Raw genomic sequence first — 15,876 nt, 5'->3', positions numbered from 1 at the left:
TGGCAAAAGTATGTATAGTCAAAACTATGGTTTTTCCAGTAGTCATGTACAGATGACATAAAGAAGGCTGAGCATTGAAGAATTGATACTTTCAAACTATGGTGCTGAAGAAGACTCTTGGAAGTCCCTTGGACAGCAAGGAGATCAAACCAGTCAATCCTAAGGAAATCAACCCTGAATATTCATTGGAAGGACTGATGCTGAAGCTCCAATACTTTGGCCACCTGATGCGAAGAGCTGATTCATTGGAAAATACCCTGATGCTGGGAAAGATTGAGGGCAGGAGGAGAAGGGGGCGATAGAGGATGAGAAGGGGGCGATAGAGGATGAGATGGTTGGATGGCATCACTGACTCAATGGATATGAGTTTGAGCAAACTCTGGGAGATGGTAAAAGCCAGGGAAGCCTGACATGCTGCAGTCCCATGGGGTCATAAAGCGTTGGGCACAACTTTAGCGACGGAACAACAGCTTATCAGCTACCAGTTACTTTGTTAAATGAAAAATGTCATCCATTAAGTTACATCATTATCTCCCGCTCAGCCAAGAACTCCGAGGAACACACCCTGTACTTGACCACCATCAGAAGCTGTGCTGTCACAGTTCACAGACTAGAACATTGACTAGGACCCCAGTTTCTGATGCAATGTTGCGTCCCTCCATTTCTCTGGGCACATAGCATTTTTAACTTTTCTAAATTGAAATATGGTTGTTTACAATATGATATAAGCTTCAGGTGTACAACACAATGATCCACTAATTTTAAAAGTTAGATTCCATTTACAGTTACTATAAAATATTGGCTGTATACCCTGAAAGCAGGCACACTTGTTCCTGATCTTGGAGAGAAACTTTCAGTCTTTCACCATTGAGTATGATCTCAGCTGTGGGTTTTTCCTACTTGGCCTGTATTATGTTGAGATCATTTTCTTCTATTCCTAGTTTGTTGAACTTAAAAAAAAAATCATATGAGGACATTAAGTTTTGTCAAATACTTTTTCTGCATCATCTGACATGCTCTTATGGGTTTGACCTTTATTCTGTTAATGTAGGACAGTATATTGATTTTCTTTTGTTGAATCACCCATGCCTGCACACTAAGTCCCTTCAATTGTGTCAACTCTTTGCGACCCTATGGATTGTACCCTGCCAGGCTTCTCTGTCCATGGGATTCTCCAGGCAAGAATACTGGAGTGGGTTGCCGTGCCCTCCTCCAAGGGCTCCTCCCAACACAGGAATCACACCAGCGTCTGTTACATCTCCTGCACTGGCAGAAGGGTTTTTTACCACTAGTGCCACCTGGGAAGCCCTGAATTACTCATACTTTCTAGGTATAAATTCTACTTTGTCATGGGGTATAATCCTACTGAATTTGGTTTGCTAGTGTTTTGTTGAGGAGTGTAGTTCTCCTTTTTTATATTGTCTTTATCTGGTTTTGGTGTCAAAGTAATGCTAGCTTCATACACTGCCTTTGGGAGTGGTACCTCCTCTTCAGTTCTTTGGAGGAGTTTGATGATTGCTGGTAATTCTTATTTAAATGTTCCATAGAATTTGCAAGTGAAACTATCCGGTCCTGGGGCTTTTGTATGTTTTTTTGTATGTTGAGGTTTTTGATTACTGATTCAATTTCCTAACTAGTTATAAATCTATTCCTATTTTCTATTTCTTTATGGTTCAGTTGGTGTAGGTTATGTGTGTCTCATTGTTTGCTAAACCCAGGGTAGACAAGCAGGGAAGCTGGAAGAAAATGGAAAGCTGGAAAAAGTCCCTATGAGGAGCCGTAGGTACTGTAGACAGTATTTATTCGCAGCTGCAAGGCCAAAATGCCTTATTCACTAATGGTTGACGCTTCTGCAGTGGGCTACAAAGGCTTTTCACGTGGTGCTTATGTAGGCATGATGCACGTGCGCTCTGCTATAAATGATATCAGCTGTTGCATCATACCATGCAAAGTCACTGTTTACAGACTTTGTAAACAATGTGGGGCGAGAGAGAGAGAACATGTGATGAGAGTCTGACCACCGCCGTTTTGGCTGATTGTTATTTCCCAACAACGTGTTTCTTGAAATTTATCCATTTCTTTTTCTTCTAGGTTACCCAATTTGTTGGCATACAATTGTTGATAGCATTCTGTTACAATCCTTTTTATTTCTCTAAATTGTCTTGTACCTTCTTTCATTTTGGATTTGGAGTCTTTTTTTTTTTCCCTTCCTTAATCTAGCTAAGGATTTGTCAGTTTTGTTGATCTTTTTGAGAATCCAACTCTTGGTTTCATTGATTTTTTTCTACTGTTTTTCTATGTTCTTCTTTAGGAAATAGTTATCTCTTCTTTAACTCAGTGGTTATTTACAAGTTTGTTGTTTAATTACTGATGAGGAAATGGAAACTTAGAGAAGTTGGGTAGCAGCTCAAAGCAATACAGCCAATAGTAATGAAACCAAGCTATGCTCCCAGCTCTTCTCACTATGTGACTCAAAGTCTTAAACCAGGGCTTCCCAAACTTTGATGCACATTGGCATTGTCACCTAAAGACCTTCTGGGCACTGGATCCCACCCCCACATGCTTTGATTCACTTGGCCCAACTTGAGCTGATAGAACATGAAAAGGTCTCCCAGGTGATGCTAATGTGCCACAAAGTTTAAGAACTACTGCCTTAACAACTGTATTTTTACCTTCTTAAGGAATCTTTTTTTAAGATGAGAATGCTTGGATAAATTATTTACCTCTAAATATCCTAGGTAGCTTACTTGGTTTCTCAAAGGACAGTATTAAACAGAAATAGATAAATTTTACCATGTGAAATTTAATCATAAACGTATCTCTTTTACGTGAAAAATCGTCCAACCCAATTTATACAATAAAAAGCAGCTAGAATCCTCACAAATGCAGGATAGGAGAGCGTTAGCTATACAGTAACTCACTTGTAAAAGATGTAGGGGTTTTGGCTGAGTTGCAGAGCTTAACATGAATTCATTGTACCTGCTCAAGTAGCAGCCACAGCAGAAGCACTGAGTGGAGCTCTTGGAGGTGAGAAGTCTGCCAAGTTCTGCTCCAGTCAGACCATGTCTGCTAAATTCGAGGTGTGTTCTCAGAGAAGCTGATAAATGAGAGGGAAGACCAATGAAAACCACTTACTACAAAAATCAGTTACAGGAACACAGAAGAGGAGGAAGACCAGAAAGCCAGTTTCAGATGTTAGAACATTCCTGAGCATGAGGATTCATTGCAGGTGTTAGGTTGGTGCAAACCTAATGGTGGTTTTGGACCATGAATTTTAAATCATTATAACTAGGTTCAAACACATCTTTATTAATCAAAATAGGAACCATTCCAGTCAACACCTTTTTGCCAACGAGAAATAAGTTTGCTTATTCCTGTAGCATAAAAATCCACTCTTTAGGATTTGACGAACTCTGCCTCCTGCTGACTGTGGAAGAGTTTACCCTGCAAAAAGTTGTCAAGATGCTTGAAGTGTAATTGGTTGTCAAGAGGTCAGGTGAATATGGCAGATGAGGCAAACTTCATAACCCAATTTGTTCAACAGGAAAATATAATGTAACAGACCCAACAAGTAAACTGTTGGAGAAGAACCTCTTCATAAATTAGAGACTTTTTTTAAGAGTGTAGTATTTGATACAGTTAATTTTTTTTAAGTTTATTCTTAAAAAATATTTATTTTTTATTATTTTATTTTATTTTAAAATAAAAAATATTTATTATTTATTATTCTTAGCCTGACCCATACAATTCACTGATTAATCTTAACCAGAAAGTGTTTTACACATCTTAATCTGTGGATTACTGATTATAAGTGGGAAAAATTCTAAATATATGTATTTTAAAATTAAAATATATATAAACTTATACATGCACAGTTGATTTACATATAATAACTACTAGATGATAATATGTCTTATATTATTTAGCATCTTGTACTTATAAACTTCTTTAAAATATGTCATCAGTTAAAAATGTCCTTTAATTGCCTCTATAAGCCTCTGAATATACAATAGTGAAAGTGAAAGTGTTAGTTGCTCAATTGTGTACAACTCTTTGCCAGGTTCCTCTCTCCATGGAATTCTCCAGGCAAAAATGCTGCAGTGGGTTGCCATTCCCTTCTCCAGGGGATCTTCCCAATCCAGGGATAGTACCTGGGTCTCCCGCATTGCAGGCTGATTCACAAGAGTGCCTCACAATTTAGACTTTTTCATTAATAGAATTGCATCTAAAGTAGAATCAACACAAGGTGTAGTAAAATGGAAAAAAATCACAGTTGATGGTGATATTTTAAAAAATTATCTTAATTTCGGCTAAGGAAATAGAGAAAAATCAGAACCATTAACTTTAGAAAAAATTTGTCTTGTGTAAATTAATTGGATAAAGCCACCTTCAAAGTTGAATACATTTTCTGCTACATAGATCTAGACTGAGCCACTGCATTATTTATTTTACCGAAAGTCAATTTATTTTTCCATCAGTTCAGAAGGAAAGGAATAATAATTGAGGTTCTACTTTCCAGTTTTGAAGGACTATATTTGAAAGTGTCAGGTAACTCCAAATCATGTATATGTGTGTGTGTGTGTGTGTGTGTGTATAGTATATGTGTGTATGTATGTATGTATATGTATGTGTGTATATATTTAAGCTGTGGGACTTGTTTACTAGCAACAGAAACAAGGACCTTATTATGATAGAGCCCACAAACGAACTGTTCTTGAGTATACAGAGGTATATTTAGAATTTGAAAAGAAATTTATTGAATTTACCTTTAGGACAAGATTTGCCTGTTCAGTTTTAGTTTCTCTGACATGCTATTCTAATGTGAATGTAGCATTTTTGAAATTTTTTTTTATATGCAGGGTGCTATTTTAAAATCTGTTTCAAATGTTACGCATTGTATGGTCTCTATATGGCCAGAGTAGTGTAGTGTTTTTATAGCCCTTCTGGTCAAAAATTTTTGTCTTAAGTCACGTCACACTTGCCTTGCATGTGCTTTAAAGTTGCCTTGTATGTATCTCACCTCATCAGAAGGCTGCCGGTTCTTTTTGCTGGAGGCAAAGGAGGGGATTTCAAGCCTATTAGTTTACTTGCTGTGTGCCAAACAGCCAGTTTTCTGTTTTATTCATTAGTCTGTAAATAATAATCTGCATTAGTGTTTTCCTATTAGTTGAATTTTAACCAAAAACATTTAACATTAAATACTTAATTTTGTTTAATTTGAACTTGTCCCCTTTCCCTACTTATTCAACCATTCAAGCTCATAGCAGCATGAAGGTGTTTCATATTCTCTTTTTAATTATGGTTTTTGTCTTAGGAAATGTCACTGGCAAATAGCTTCATCCCTTTTGGAATTATTAACTCTCTAAATTGGGAGGCTTCTTCTGACTGTTTATAAACTAACTTTAATGTGACAACTTCAACTATTGGTACTTCCAAGTCCACGCACACAGTTGTGTAGTGAAAAGATACTAAATGAGAAATCGAGAGATCTGCTTTTTTAGCTTTGTCACTCACTGTGCATGAACCTTCAGACTGCCTGTCTGTAAGATGAGGGCGCCATGGTTCCCTAGGCAGAAGAGATAAAGTATGCGGAAGTCTTCTGTAAATTGCAAAAAAAAAAAAAAAGGCTCTTGTTATTGTACTACTATTATTATCATCATCATTATCATCATCATTATTAAAGATTTTTCCATTAAAAAGTTGAATTGTCTATAGCCAATATTGTACCAGCGGCAAAACTGGCAAAGACTAGTTTTTAAGATATGTGAGAAGGTGGAAAATGTAGTGAATTTGCCCAGTCGCTCAGCATTAGTGAAAGACAGTTTTGGCAGAGGAATTACTTTTTCCATCCTCAAGTATACTGTCTCCCTTTCCATAGAAACTATGTGAGGCAAGAAGTCATGTGTCTAAAACCTTTGAACCTAAAAACGAAAAAAAAGCTCACCTTCAAAACGAACTCTGGAGGGGCCTATAGCCTCGAGTGTAGCACAGATTATCAACATAAACTGTTATGAGACCCTTGTGAGCCGCACCATGGCCTTGCTGACACCGGTGCGCTGGATCTCGCACCACACACCTCAGGGAGGTCCCAGATCAGAGGCAGGTGTGGCCACTTTTGCTATTTCTCCTGGGGCTGCCCCAGTGCTGCGGCTCCCAGGCTCCATGATAACTGCTGTCAGAGAACCGGGAAGTCACTAGACTGGAGGCCAGTTCATTTATACTCTGTCTTACCAAGCTAGCACACTCTTCTTTTTAGTGCTTGTGACTGTGGTGAAGTATCTTAAAAGTTATAGTCTCCTTATTCCTTTTAGTTTTTCAACAAACATTTATTAAAAGTCCTCTGAGTGACAGAGTGAGATAGCCCAAGTGAGAGTCAAAGACCAGGTGTCTCTCTTTTTAAAAATTTTTTTATTGAATACTTAATTTAATAAAATAAAATTTTATTTAATTCTTATTACATTTTATTATTTGATTTTTATTTCTATTGTACAGCAAAGAGAATCAGCTATGCGGATACATATATCCCCTCCCTTTTGGGTTTCCTTCCCATTTAGGTCACCGCAGAGCACTGAGTCCAGTTCCCTGTGCTATACAGTAGGTTCTCATTAGTTACCTATTTTATACATAATATCAAAGTGTCTATTTGTCAGTCCCAATCTCCCAGTCCATCCCACGTCCCCTTCCCCATTGGTATCCATATGCTCTCTGTATCTTTATTTCTGCTTTGCAAATACAATCATCTGTAGCATCTTTCTAGATTCCACATACATGTGTTAAGATACAATATTTGATTTTCTCTTTCTGACTCACTTGGTGACTGTTCTTGAAGAACTCATGTATTAATGAGGAAAGGACCCATAAGAAAATCATTACAATATGATGGAAAAAATGGCTATAGATTCCTTTGGTTCTAAATAGCCAGATCAGACTTTTGCATTACTTGATTCAGCATCTCAGCAGTGTCTACAAGAACCAGGCTCTTGTCCTCCTCCTGTTTTACCATTCTCAGTGTTGTTATAAATAGGAAAACCCTTCCAGAAGACTTCTGATTTATCATCCAGAGCTCATGTGCCATAATTGGGCTATATGTACGCTGCCCCTAAGCAAAGTGTTGGCAAGGGGTAGGAGACTTCCAGGACAGGTGGAAGCTCCAGGTCAGAGGCAGTCTCTCCTGATACTTGTCTGAGAATTAGACAACCAAGCAAAACCAGGACTTGGCAAACAGAAGAGGGTGAGGAAATGGATTTTTGGAGAAAACTACAAGAATGTGGAGGGGAGGGAGTGACCACACTGAGAAGGGAAGGCCGGTTGGATGGGTGGGGAACTTCATGGAGGAACTGTTATTTAAGCTGCTATTAAAAGACGTCAGATTTTCAGAACGGAGCAGGAGTTTGTAGTTGGGTAGGGCTAAACTCCAGGTAAAGAAAATAACTTGGTACTTTAGGGAACAGCAATAATCCTAGAGTCTGGAGCACTGTTTATGCAGAAGAGTCTAATGGGAAGTAGAGCTTCCCAGGTGGCTCAGTGGTAAAGAATCTGCCTGCAATGCAAGAGACACAGGTTCAATTCCTGGGTTGGGAATATCTCTTGGAGAAGGAAGTGACAACCCACTCCAGTATTCTTGCCTGGGAAATCCCATGGTCAGAGGAGCCTGGCGGGCTACAGTCCATGAAATTGTAAGAGTCAGACACGACTCAGTGACTAACAGCAACAATAACAGACTGGGAAGTAAGACAGGAGATTGGGAGAATACGTGAATGTTGTTTTGACCTGGTCCTGAATGAAATGAACTCTTCCCTTCAGCTGTACATTCCTGTCTCTTCTTCCCATTGTCTTCGCCTTGCTCAATTGTGTTTTGTTAATTAAGACTCAGTTGGGTTTTGTTAACTTCTGTATCCCCAGTAGTTATCACACTGACTCATGTAATAGTGCTTCAGTCTGCATTTGTTGAAACTGAGCTGTGTCTGTGTATGTGCTGTGTATTGTTTAGTCGCTCAGTCGTGTATGATCCTTTGTGACCCCATAGACCCCAGACTCCTCTGTCGGTGGGATTTCCCAAGCAAGAATACTGAAATAGGTTGTCATTTTCTTCTCCAGGGGATCTTCCCAACCCAGGTATTGAAACTGCATCTCCTGCATTGGCAGGTGGATTCTTTACCATTGAGTCACCAGGGAAGCATGTGTTACATATACAAACATACATACATAAAAATTATATAACATATGAATAAACTGAATTTTTTCATACCAAAGGTACAACTCACAGCCTTATCATTACTTTGTGCTTTTTTAAAAAATGCTAAATATGGGTTTATTTTTGATATCATCTTTATTTTTATTGTTATCTAGGATGCTGGAGAAATGGTTCGTTCCTTCGTTGGTGGTTTGGAACTTGTTGTCAATTTACTGAAATCAGATAATAAAGAAGTGTTGGCCAGTGTATGTGCTGTTATTACCAATATAGCAAAAGATCAAGAAAATTTAGCTGTTATCACAGATCATGGAGTTGTTCCTTTACTGTCCAAGCTAGCAAATACAGTAAGTAATGTATCTTTTTATTTCAAAATGCATATTGTCATAAGTAGTAGCAAAAACAATGAGCTCAAAATCCAGAGACCTGGATTCAAGTTTAATATCCATCACTTATGAGGTATGAGATTTAGTAAATTCATTTAATTTCATTTAATTTCTCTGAGACAAATAACCGTGAAAGTATATTTCAAACTGTAAAATGTTAATATGCAGAAGCTTTGTAAAAATAGAGGCTATTTTTCACTTATCATTGGCAAGTAAAGTGGTGGCAAATATAAATGTTACTATAGAAGTATTAACTATTGTATCACAATCATCATTATTATGATCTTTAAGATGATTATTCATGCCAACTTGAGAACTTAAATGCTCCTTTCTAAGCTTAGCAAGCCTGTGTCGATGGCACTCTTGAGCTAGAAGATTTTGGCAATCACTGTATTCTTTATCCAGAGCTGTACTAGATAGAACAAGCAGCCTTCAGAGATAATGACTTCACCATGACCATAGATATTTGAGCATGGCTTGGTCTGCCACTTGGCAGAAAAGTCATAAAGCAGAAATTCAGTGATTGGAAGCCTGTTTGATCTAGAAGACTTTTGGGCCAGTCTAATACTGAATTCCTAAGAATATCTGCCAGTTCCAGTTAAGGACTCTCAAGTCCTTAATCAAGAGAACAGTGTAATTAACAAACAGAAAATTAGGGCATTATTCAGGTGTATTATACATGTATGAGGTAATAACATCCAAAAAGAAGGATATAGTCTACATAAACAATACAGAAGGACTTCCCTGTAGCTCAAAGGGTAAAGAATCTGCCTGCAATGCAGGAGACCAGGGTTCAATCCCTGGGTCAAGAAGATCCTCTGGAGAAGGGAATGGCAGTCGACTCCAGTATTCTTGCCTGGAGAATCCCATGGACAGAGAAGCATGGTGAGCTACAGTCCATGGGGTCGCTCAGACTCAGACACGACTGAGCGACTAACACACACAAACAGAAAGGAAAATGGGGGACTCAGCACCTGACCTTGTTTACTGCATTGTCTTCTCCCTCTTAGGAACCAAGGTATCTTACTGATGTGTAAGTATTCCTAGGGTGAAGAAGTAGAATGAATCTGCTTATCCAAGTTATCTGATAGGGTCCCTTAAGAATGTCCAATATTCCTTAATTATTTTTTATTATTTGACCACTTGCTGATCTGTAGGTCTGTGTTGTGAGTGAACTTACTCAGAAGGAAATTGAGCCTTGAGCAAATAACTAATGCCTGATACCTGATCACCTTTGCCTGCATGTATTCTATTCAGTTCATAAAAAGAACGTTGATCCATTGGTGACCCACCAAAATACTGGTTTCCATCTAGACACCAACTATGTAGCCAGTGGGTAGTTAATATCTAAGACTGGTTCCCAACCTTTTTGGCACCAGGGACTGGTTTTGTGGAAGACAGTTTTTCCATGGACCAGGAGTGGGGGTTGGGGATGCTTTCAGGATGATTCAAGGGCTTCCCTGGTAGCTCACATGGTAATGAACTTGCCTGCAATGCAAGAGACCCAGGTTTAATCCCTGGATTGGGAAGATCTCCTGGAGAAGGGAATGGCTACCCACTCCAGTATTCTTGTCTGGAAAATTCCATGGACACTGGAGCGCTACAGTCCACCGGGTTGCAAAGAGTGAGGCAGGACTGAGCAAGTAACACTTTGACTTTTAAGCACATTGGCGTTTATTGTACACTTTACTTCTATTATCGGCTTCACCTCAGATCATCAGGCATTAGAGCCTAGACGTTTGTTGTTGTTCAGTTTTGGGGACCCCTCATCTAGAGCATAAACATCACAGGGTCATTACGATGCACATACCACAGTTCATTTTCCTTGTGCAGAATAATGACAAACTGAGGCGTCACCTAGCAGAAACGATTTCACGTTGCTGTATGTGGGGCAGAAACAGAGTGGCCTTCGGCGAGCACAAGGCGGTGGCTCCCTTAGTGCGGTACCTGAAATCAAATGACACCAACGTGCACAGAGCAACAGCCCAAGCCTTGTACCAGCTCTCAGAAGATGCCGACAACTGCGTTACCATGCACGAGAATGGAGCCGTGAAGGTACTGTTGATCAACTTTGTGCGATAGTCCAAGTTAAGTCAGTGTATGCTGGAAAGAAACTTAAGTAATGTGAAGGTTTTACTAGAAGGGGTGTTTGAACACACAAAACTACCCACTTGTTGCATCACGACTATGGGTGGGTTATGTGTTACCATTATCATGGTTTGTCCTGCAGAAAAGTTGTGTGAAAATAGATTCCTTCTAAATCAAAGAATGTAATATATACTCAGTTAACTAAGTAATTGTTCCATAATTCGAATTGGATTAAACAAAACCTATGTTTTTAGGGAGGGATTCTGGTGGCTCAGATGGTAAAGAATCTGCCTGCAGTGTAGGAGACCCCAGTTCAATCCCTGAGTCAGAAGATCCCCTGGAGAAGGGAATGGCTACCCACTCCAGTATTCTTGCCTGGAAAATTCCATGGACAGAGGAGCCTGGTAGGCTACAGTCCATGGAGTCTGAAAGAGTTGGACACAACTGAGCAAGGAACACTTTTCAAACAAAATATATAGTGTATGAACAATCAGTGATATTCATAATTCTGTTTAATGTTTTATTTACTTAGCACCTATATAGTAAATAGAGGTACCAACTACACAGGAAAGGAGCTGACAAACAGCAACTAGATAGTCTTGCCAGTCTTACCCATAAGCAAAGAGCCAATTCAAAGACATTTTTTTAAAGAAAAAAACTGTGCGTCAAATTTTCTTTGCCTTTAATATCCAGTAGGAAAGTTTCTGTGCATAGGCTTTGATGTATCTGTATGTTGGGAACTACCTAGAGCTTCTGAGTGAAGTATTTTTATGACAATGTATATAAAAATACTTAGGAGTACATGAATAGCTTACAAGTATTAGGAAAAATTGGTTTCAAGTTAACAGTCCTTTTCTACAGCTTGTTTCCTTGTACAATGTAATTTTACTGTCCAGTGTCTCAGCTTGGAGCCTATGACAGCCAGAGGCATTTACATTTTGAAATATATGTCCAAAGTCAGCTTGATCTTTTAAACAAAAGCTAATAAAATCTTCAGTTAATGTATCTTTCAAACTTATATGTGCTGAATATGAAGATAAGCCTGGTAAGCTATAGTCCATGGGGTTGCAAAGAATCGGACACAACTGAGCAACTAACTCTTAACTTACAAAACATCTTCAGAGGAATAAGATTCTTAAAATGCCAGTTGGTAATTTTTTGAGGTGATTCTTTTAATTTATCCTTTAAACCTATTAGAGTTGAAGAATATGATGTTAATTTTTCTGAATTTAAACCCGATTAAACCCAAGTGTGTCAGCTTTTCCATTATAAATCCATTTTTACAGCACACAAGTTAGGCCATATTGATTTCTTCAAGCAAAAAAAAAAAAAACAAAAAACTGGCATAAAAAGCACCTTTTAAACTAAGCACCAATTTTTTAAAGTTAATTATAAAAGATATACTGAAATGTTAAGTTCAAGTTGCTAAAGAATGGTAAAAATGCCATCACTTCTATGTGATCATGTTCACACTTCAAAAAAGATTTTCTAACTTAAAATTATACATTCTATTATTGAATAAGTACAGTCTAATATGCATAGCCTAAAGACTTTTTAAAAAATTAAAAGCTATAAAAGTTAAGTAGCTGGTAAAGTGTCAGACATATACCATGCTTAGACAATTGCCAGTTCCTTTAAGAAGAGAATTTATAGACTACTCAGAATTCAAATTTAATAATGTTTACCTGTTACACTTCAATTTCCATTTATACCAGCTATAAATGCAAGTCTCGATTATTTCTTCTAACACAAGTCCATAGGTAATCTAAACTCATTTACGAATTGTGCTGTGCTACGAAAAGTGTTGAAACCGTGTTCACCCACCCACATAGCTTTATGTAAATCACAAAATAAAGTACAAAAATGATTAGAGTGAGGGACAGGATAGAGAACAACAAAGAAAGTTGGGTTTGTTGCCCTTGAGACCCCTTCCCAGGTCAGCTAAGGGTGTCTTGAGGTTCTCTCTGCCTTGCTCACCTGCATTCCCAACTACCTGCCATTTCTAATAGAGGATGAGTGTAAAAATATGATTCTTATAAGCTTATTGTAGGCTGCTCTGTCCTGACACAGAGACTGTCTTTATGGTGGGCTCTCCCTCATGTGGCCGTGGGGGAAGCCTGAGGACCTGTGTCCTCCTTCTTTGGTTTTAAAGAGTTAAAATTGTGGATGATAGTGTACTGGGTGTTGGTAGAACCCAGTGGGGTTTGATAGTTTCTTGGATGTGAGGAATAAAGGAAAGTGTTGAGTCAAAATTAACTCCAGGTTTTGGGCTAAGTGAAGAGGAAGTTTCCATCAACCAAGACAATGCAAGAAAATATAGGCACTTGTTGTTATTCAGTCACCAAGTCCTTTCTGACTCCACAACCACATGGATTGCAGCATGCAGTCTCTTACCATCTCCTGGAGTTTGCCCAAGTTCATGTCCATTGCATTGGTGATGCCATCCAACCATCTCATCCTCTGTGACCCTCTTCTCCTTCTGCCTTCAATCTTACCCAGCATCAGGGTATTTTCCGATGAGTCGGCTGTTCACATCAGGTGGCCAAAGTATCGGAGCTTCAGCATCTGTCCTTCCAATGAATATTCAGGGTTGATTTCCTGTAAGATTGACTGTTTAACCTCCTCACTGTCCAAGGGACTCTCAAGAGTCTTATCCAGCACCACAGTTCAAAACATCAGTTCTTTGGTGCTTAGCCTTCTTTATGGTCTGGCTCTCATAGGCATATCAGGGTGTTACAGTACCTGCAGTCAATGTGTCGCATTGTATAACTGCTAACATGCTAACATTTCTGACTTCAAATGTACATAAACTTTATCCACTAATTTGGCAAATCCCTGACTGTTTTTGTTCCTAAATGCTACAGCACCTTTCTAGTCAAATGCTGACAGTCAGCCCTTCTTATTGGTGGGTTCTACTCCACAACCATAGATTCAACCAACCATAGATCGAAAATATTCAGAAAAAAATATTCCAGAAGGTTCCAAAATGCAAAACTGAAATTTGCCACATGTACTGGCAAATATTTACATATCGTTTACATTGTATTCACAACTATTACATTGCATTTACATTGTATTTGTTGTTCAGTCGCTCAGTCATGTGTGACTCTTTGCAACCCATGGACTGCAGCACACTAGGCTTCCCTGTCTGTCACTATCTTCCTGTTGCTCAAACTCATGTCCATTGAGGTGATGATGCCTTCCAAGCATCTCATCCTCTGTTGCTCCCTTCTCCTCCTGCCCTAAATCTTTCCTGGCATCAGGGTCATTGTATTTCATATTGTAAGTAATCTAGAGATTTAAAGACATACAGATGGCCAGCAGGCACATTAAAAGATGCTCAGCATCATTAATCATCAGAGAAATGCAAATCAAAACCGCAGAGAGATAACACCTCATACCATCAGAATGGCTGTCATCAAAAGACCACAAATATCAAATCTGGCAAGAATGTGGAGAAAAGGGAACCTTTGTGTACTGTTGGTGGAAATGTGGATTGGTGCCGCCATTATGGAGAACACTATGGAGATTTTTCAAAATGTAAACATAGAAATACCATATGGTCCAGCAATTCTACTTCTGTGTGTATATCTAAAGAAAATCAAAACACTAATTTGAAAAGATACATGAACCCCAATGTTCATATCAGCATTATTTATAATTGCCAAGATAAGGAAGCAACCTAAGTATCCATCAACAAATGAATAAACAGGATGTGGTGTGTATATATATGCACAATATGTGTGTGTGTATATATATACACACACACACACACAATAGAATGTATGTATATATACACAATAGAATATTACTCGGCCATAAAAAAGAATTAAAATTTGTCATTTCAACAACATGGTTGGATTTGGAGGCCGTTATGTTAAGTGAAATAAGTCAGACAGAGAAAAGCGAATACTGTATGTTATCACTATATATGGAATCTGAAAAAGACAACAAATTAGTGAATATAAGAAAAAAGAAACAGACTCACAGAAAACAAACTAGCGATTAGCAGAGGGGAGAAGGAAGTAGGATGGGGAGAAATAGGGGTGAGGGTTTAAAAAGTATTAATGCAAACTGTGTTTAGTCGCTGTCGTCTCTAACTCTTTGCGACCTCATGGACTGCAGCCGTCCAGGCTCCTCTGTTCATGGGGATTCTCCAGGCAAGAATACTGGAGTGCGGTGCCATGCCCTCCTCCAGGGAATCTTCCCAACCCCCGGATCCAACCCAGGTCTCCCGCACTGCAGGGAGATTCTTTACAACCTGAGCCACCAGGGAAGCCCATTAATACAAACTACTATGTATAAAATAAATAAACTACAAGGATACATTTTGGTCTTCCCTGGTGGCTCAGTGGTAAAGAATGCATCTGTAATGCAATAGTTGCAGGAGACACAGGTTCCATTCCTGGGTCAGGAAGATCCCCTGGAGGAGGGCATGGCAACCCACGCCAGTATTCTTGCCTGGAGAACCCCATGGACAGAGGAGCCTGGTGGGCTGCAGTCCATAGGGTCACAAAGAGTTGTACACGACTGAAGTGACTTAGCATCCACACATATATTGTACAGCACAGGGAATATAGCCAATATTTTGTAATAACTATAAAGGAGTATATAATCTTTTCAGATTGTGAATCATTGTGTTGTACATCTGAAACTAACATAATATTAACCATTGACTTATACCGCAATAAAAATTTTTAAAAAGTATATAGGACAATGTGTGTAGGTTATATGTAAATACTACATCATTTTATATAAGGCACTTGAACATCCATGGATTTAGGTATCCACGGGAGTCTTAGAACCAGTCCCTGAGGGACAGCTGTGTGGTTTTATTTCCTAGACCTGCAAACACTCCTGTAGCAGCTGCTTGTGAGCCATGTAGACAGGTTCCTTGACAATTACCAGAGTCATCCTGTCACCCTGTTCAGAAGTAGTTTATTCTAGAGTTAGCTGTTTCCCTGTACAATTTCCTCAACAGTAGCAGCTGCCATTATGCAGTGTATCTGTCTCATGCCAACTGGTGTTTATTCTGTAGTAACAGCAAAGGAGCAGGCTTGAGGGTCTGGAATAGATTGAGTTCAGTTTCTAATGTGTTCCATTCAAACGGTCAGCTTGAGTTTTAGGTCTAGAGCAATGCTATCCAGTAGAAATGTAATGTGAGCTACATATGCCATTTTACATTTTCTAGTAACCCCAGTTTAAGAGAAG

At 38.8% G+C, this 15,876-nt stretch overlaps 1 protein-coding gene across 9 annotated transcripts in view; it reads left to right on the top strand.

Annotated features, from left to right (window-relative positions):
- Nucleotides 1–15,876, top strand: part of ARMC4 (armadillo repeat containing 4) — a 162,350-nt gene that overhangs the window by 105,856 nt on the left and 40,618 nt on the right. For 7 of the 9 annotated variants that reach the window (XM_027559718.1, XM_027559722.1, XM_027559721.1 and 4 more), the window contains 2 exons: nucleotides 8,350–8,538; nucleotides 10,411–10,632. In XM_027559718.1, the coding sequence (XP_027415519.1) occupies nucleotides 8,350–8,538; nucleotides 10,411–10,632 (411 nt within the window). Of the gene's footprint in view, nucleotides 1–8,349; nucleotides 8,539–10,410; nucleotides 10,633–15,876 lie in introns of those variants that run through there. The other 2 variants (XM_027559715.1, XM_027559719.1) reach the window with 2 other exon arrangements.

The sequence above is a fragment of the Bos indicus x Bos taurus genome, chromosome 13 (assembly GCF_003369695.1).
Source record: "Bos indicus x Bos taurus breed Angus x Brahman F1 hybrid chromosome 13, Bos_hybrid_MaternalHap_v2.0, whole genome shotgun sequence".
Lineage (NCBI taxonomy): Eukaryota > Metazoa > Chordata > Mammalia > Artiodactyla > Bovidae > Bos > Bos indicus x Bos taurus.
This window is presented reverse-complemented; position numbering and strand designations above follow the sequence as displayed.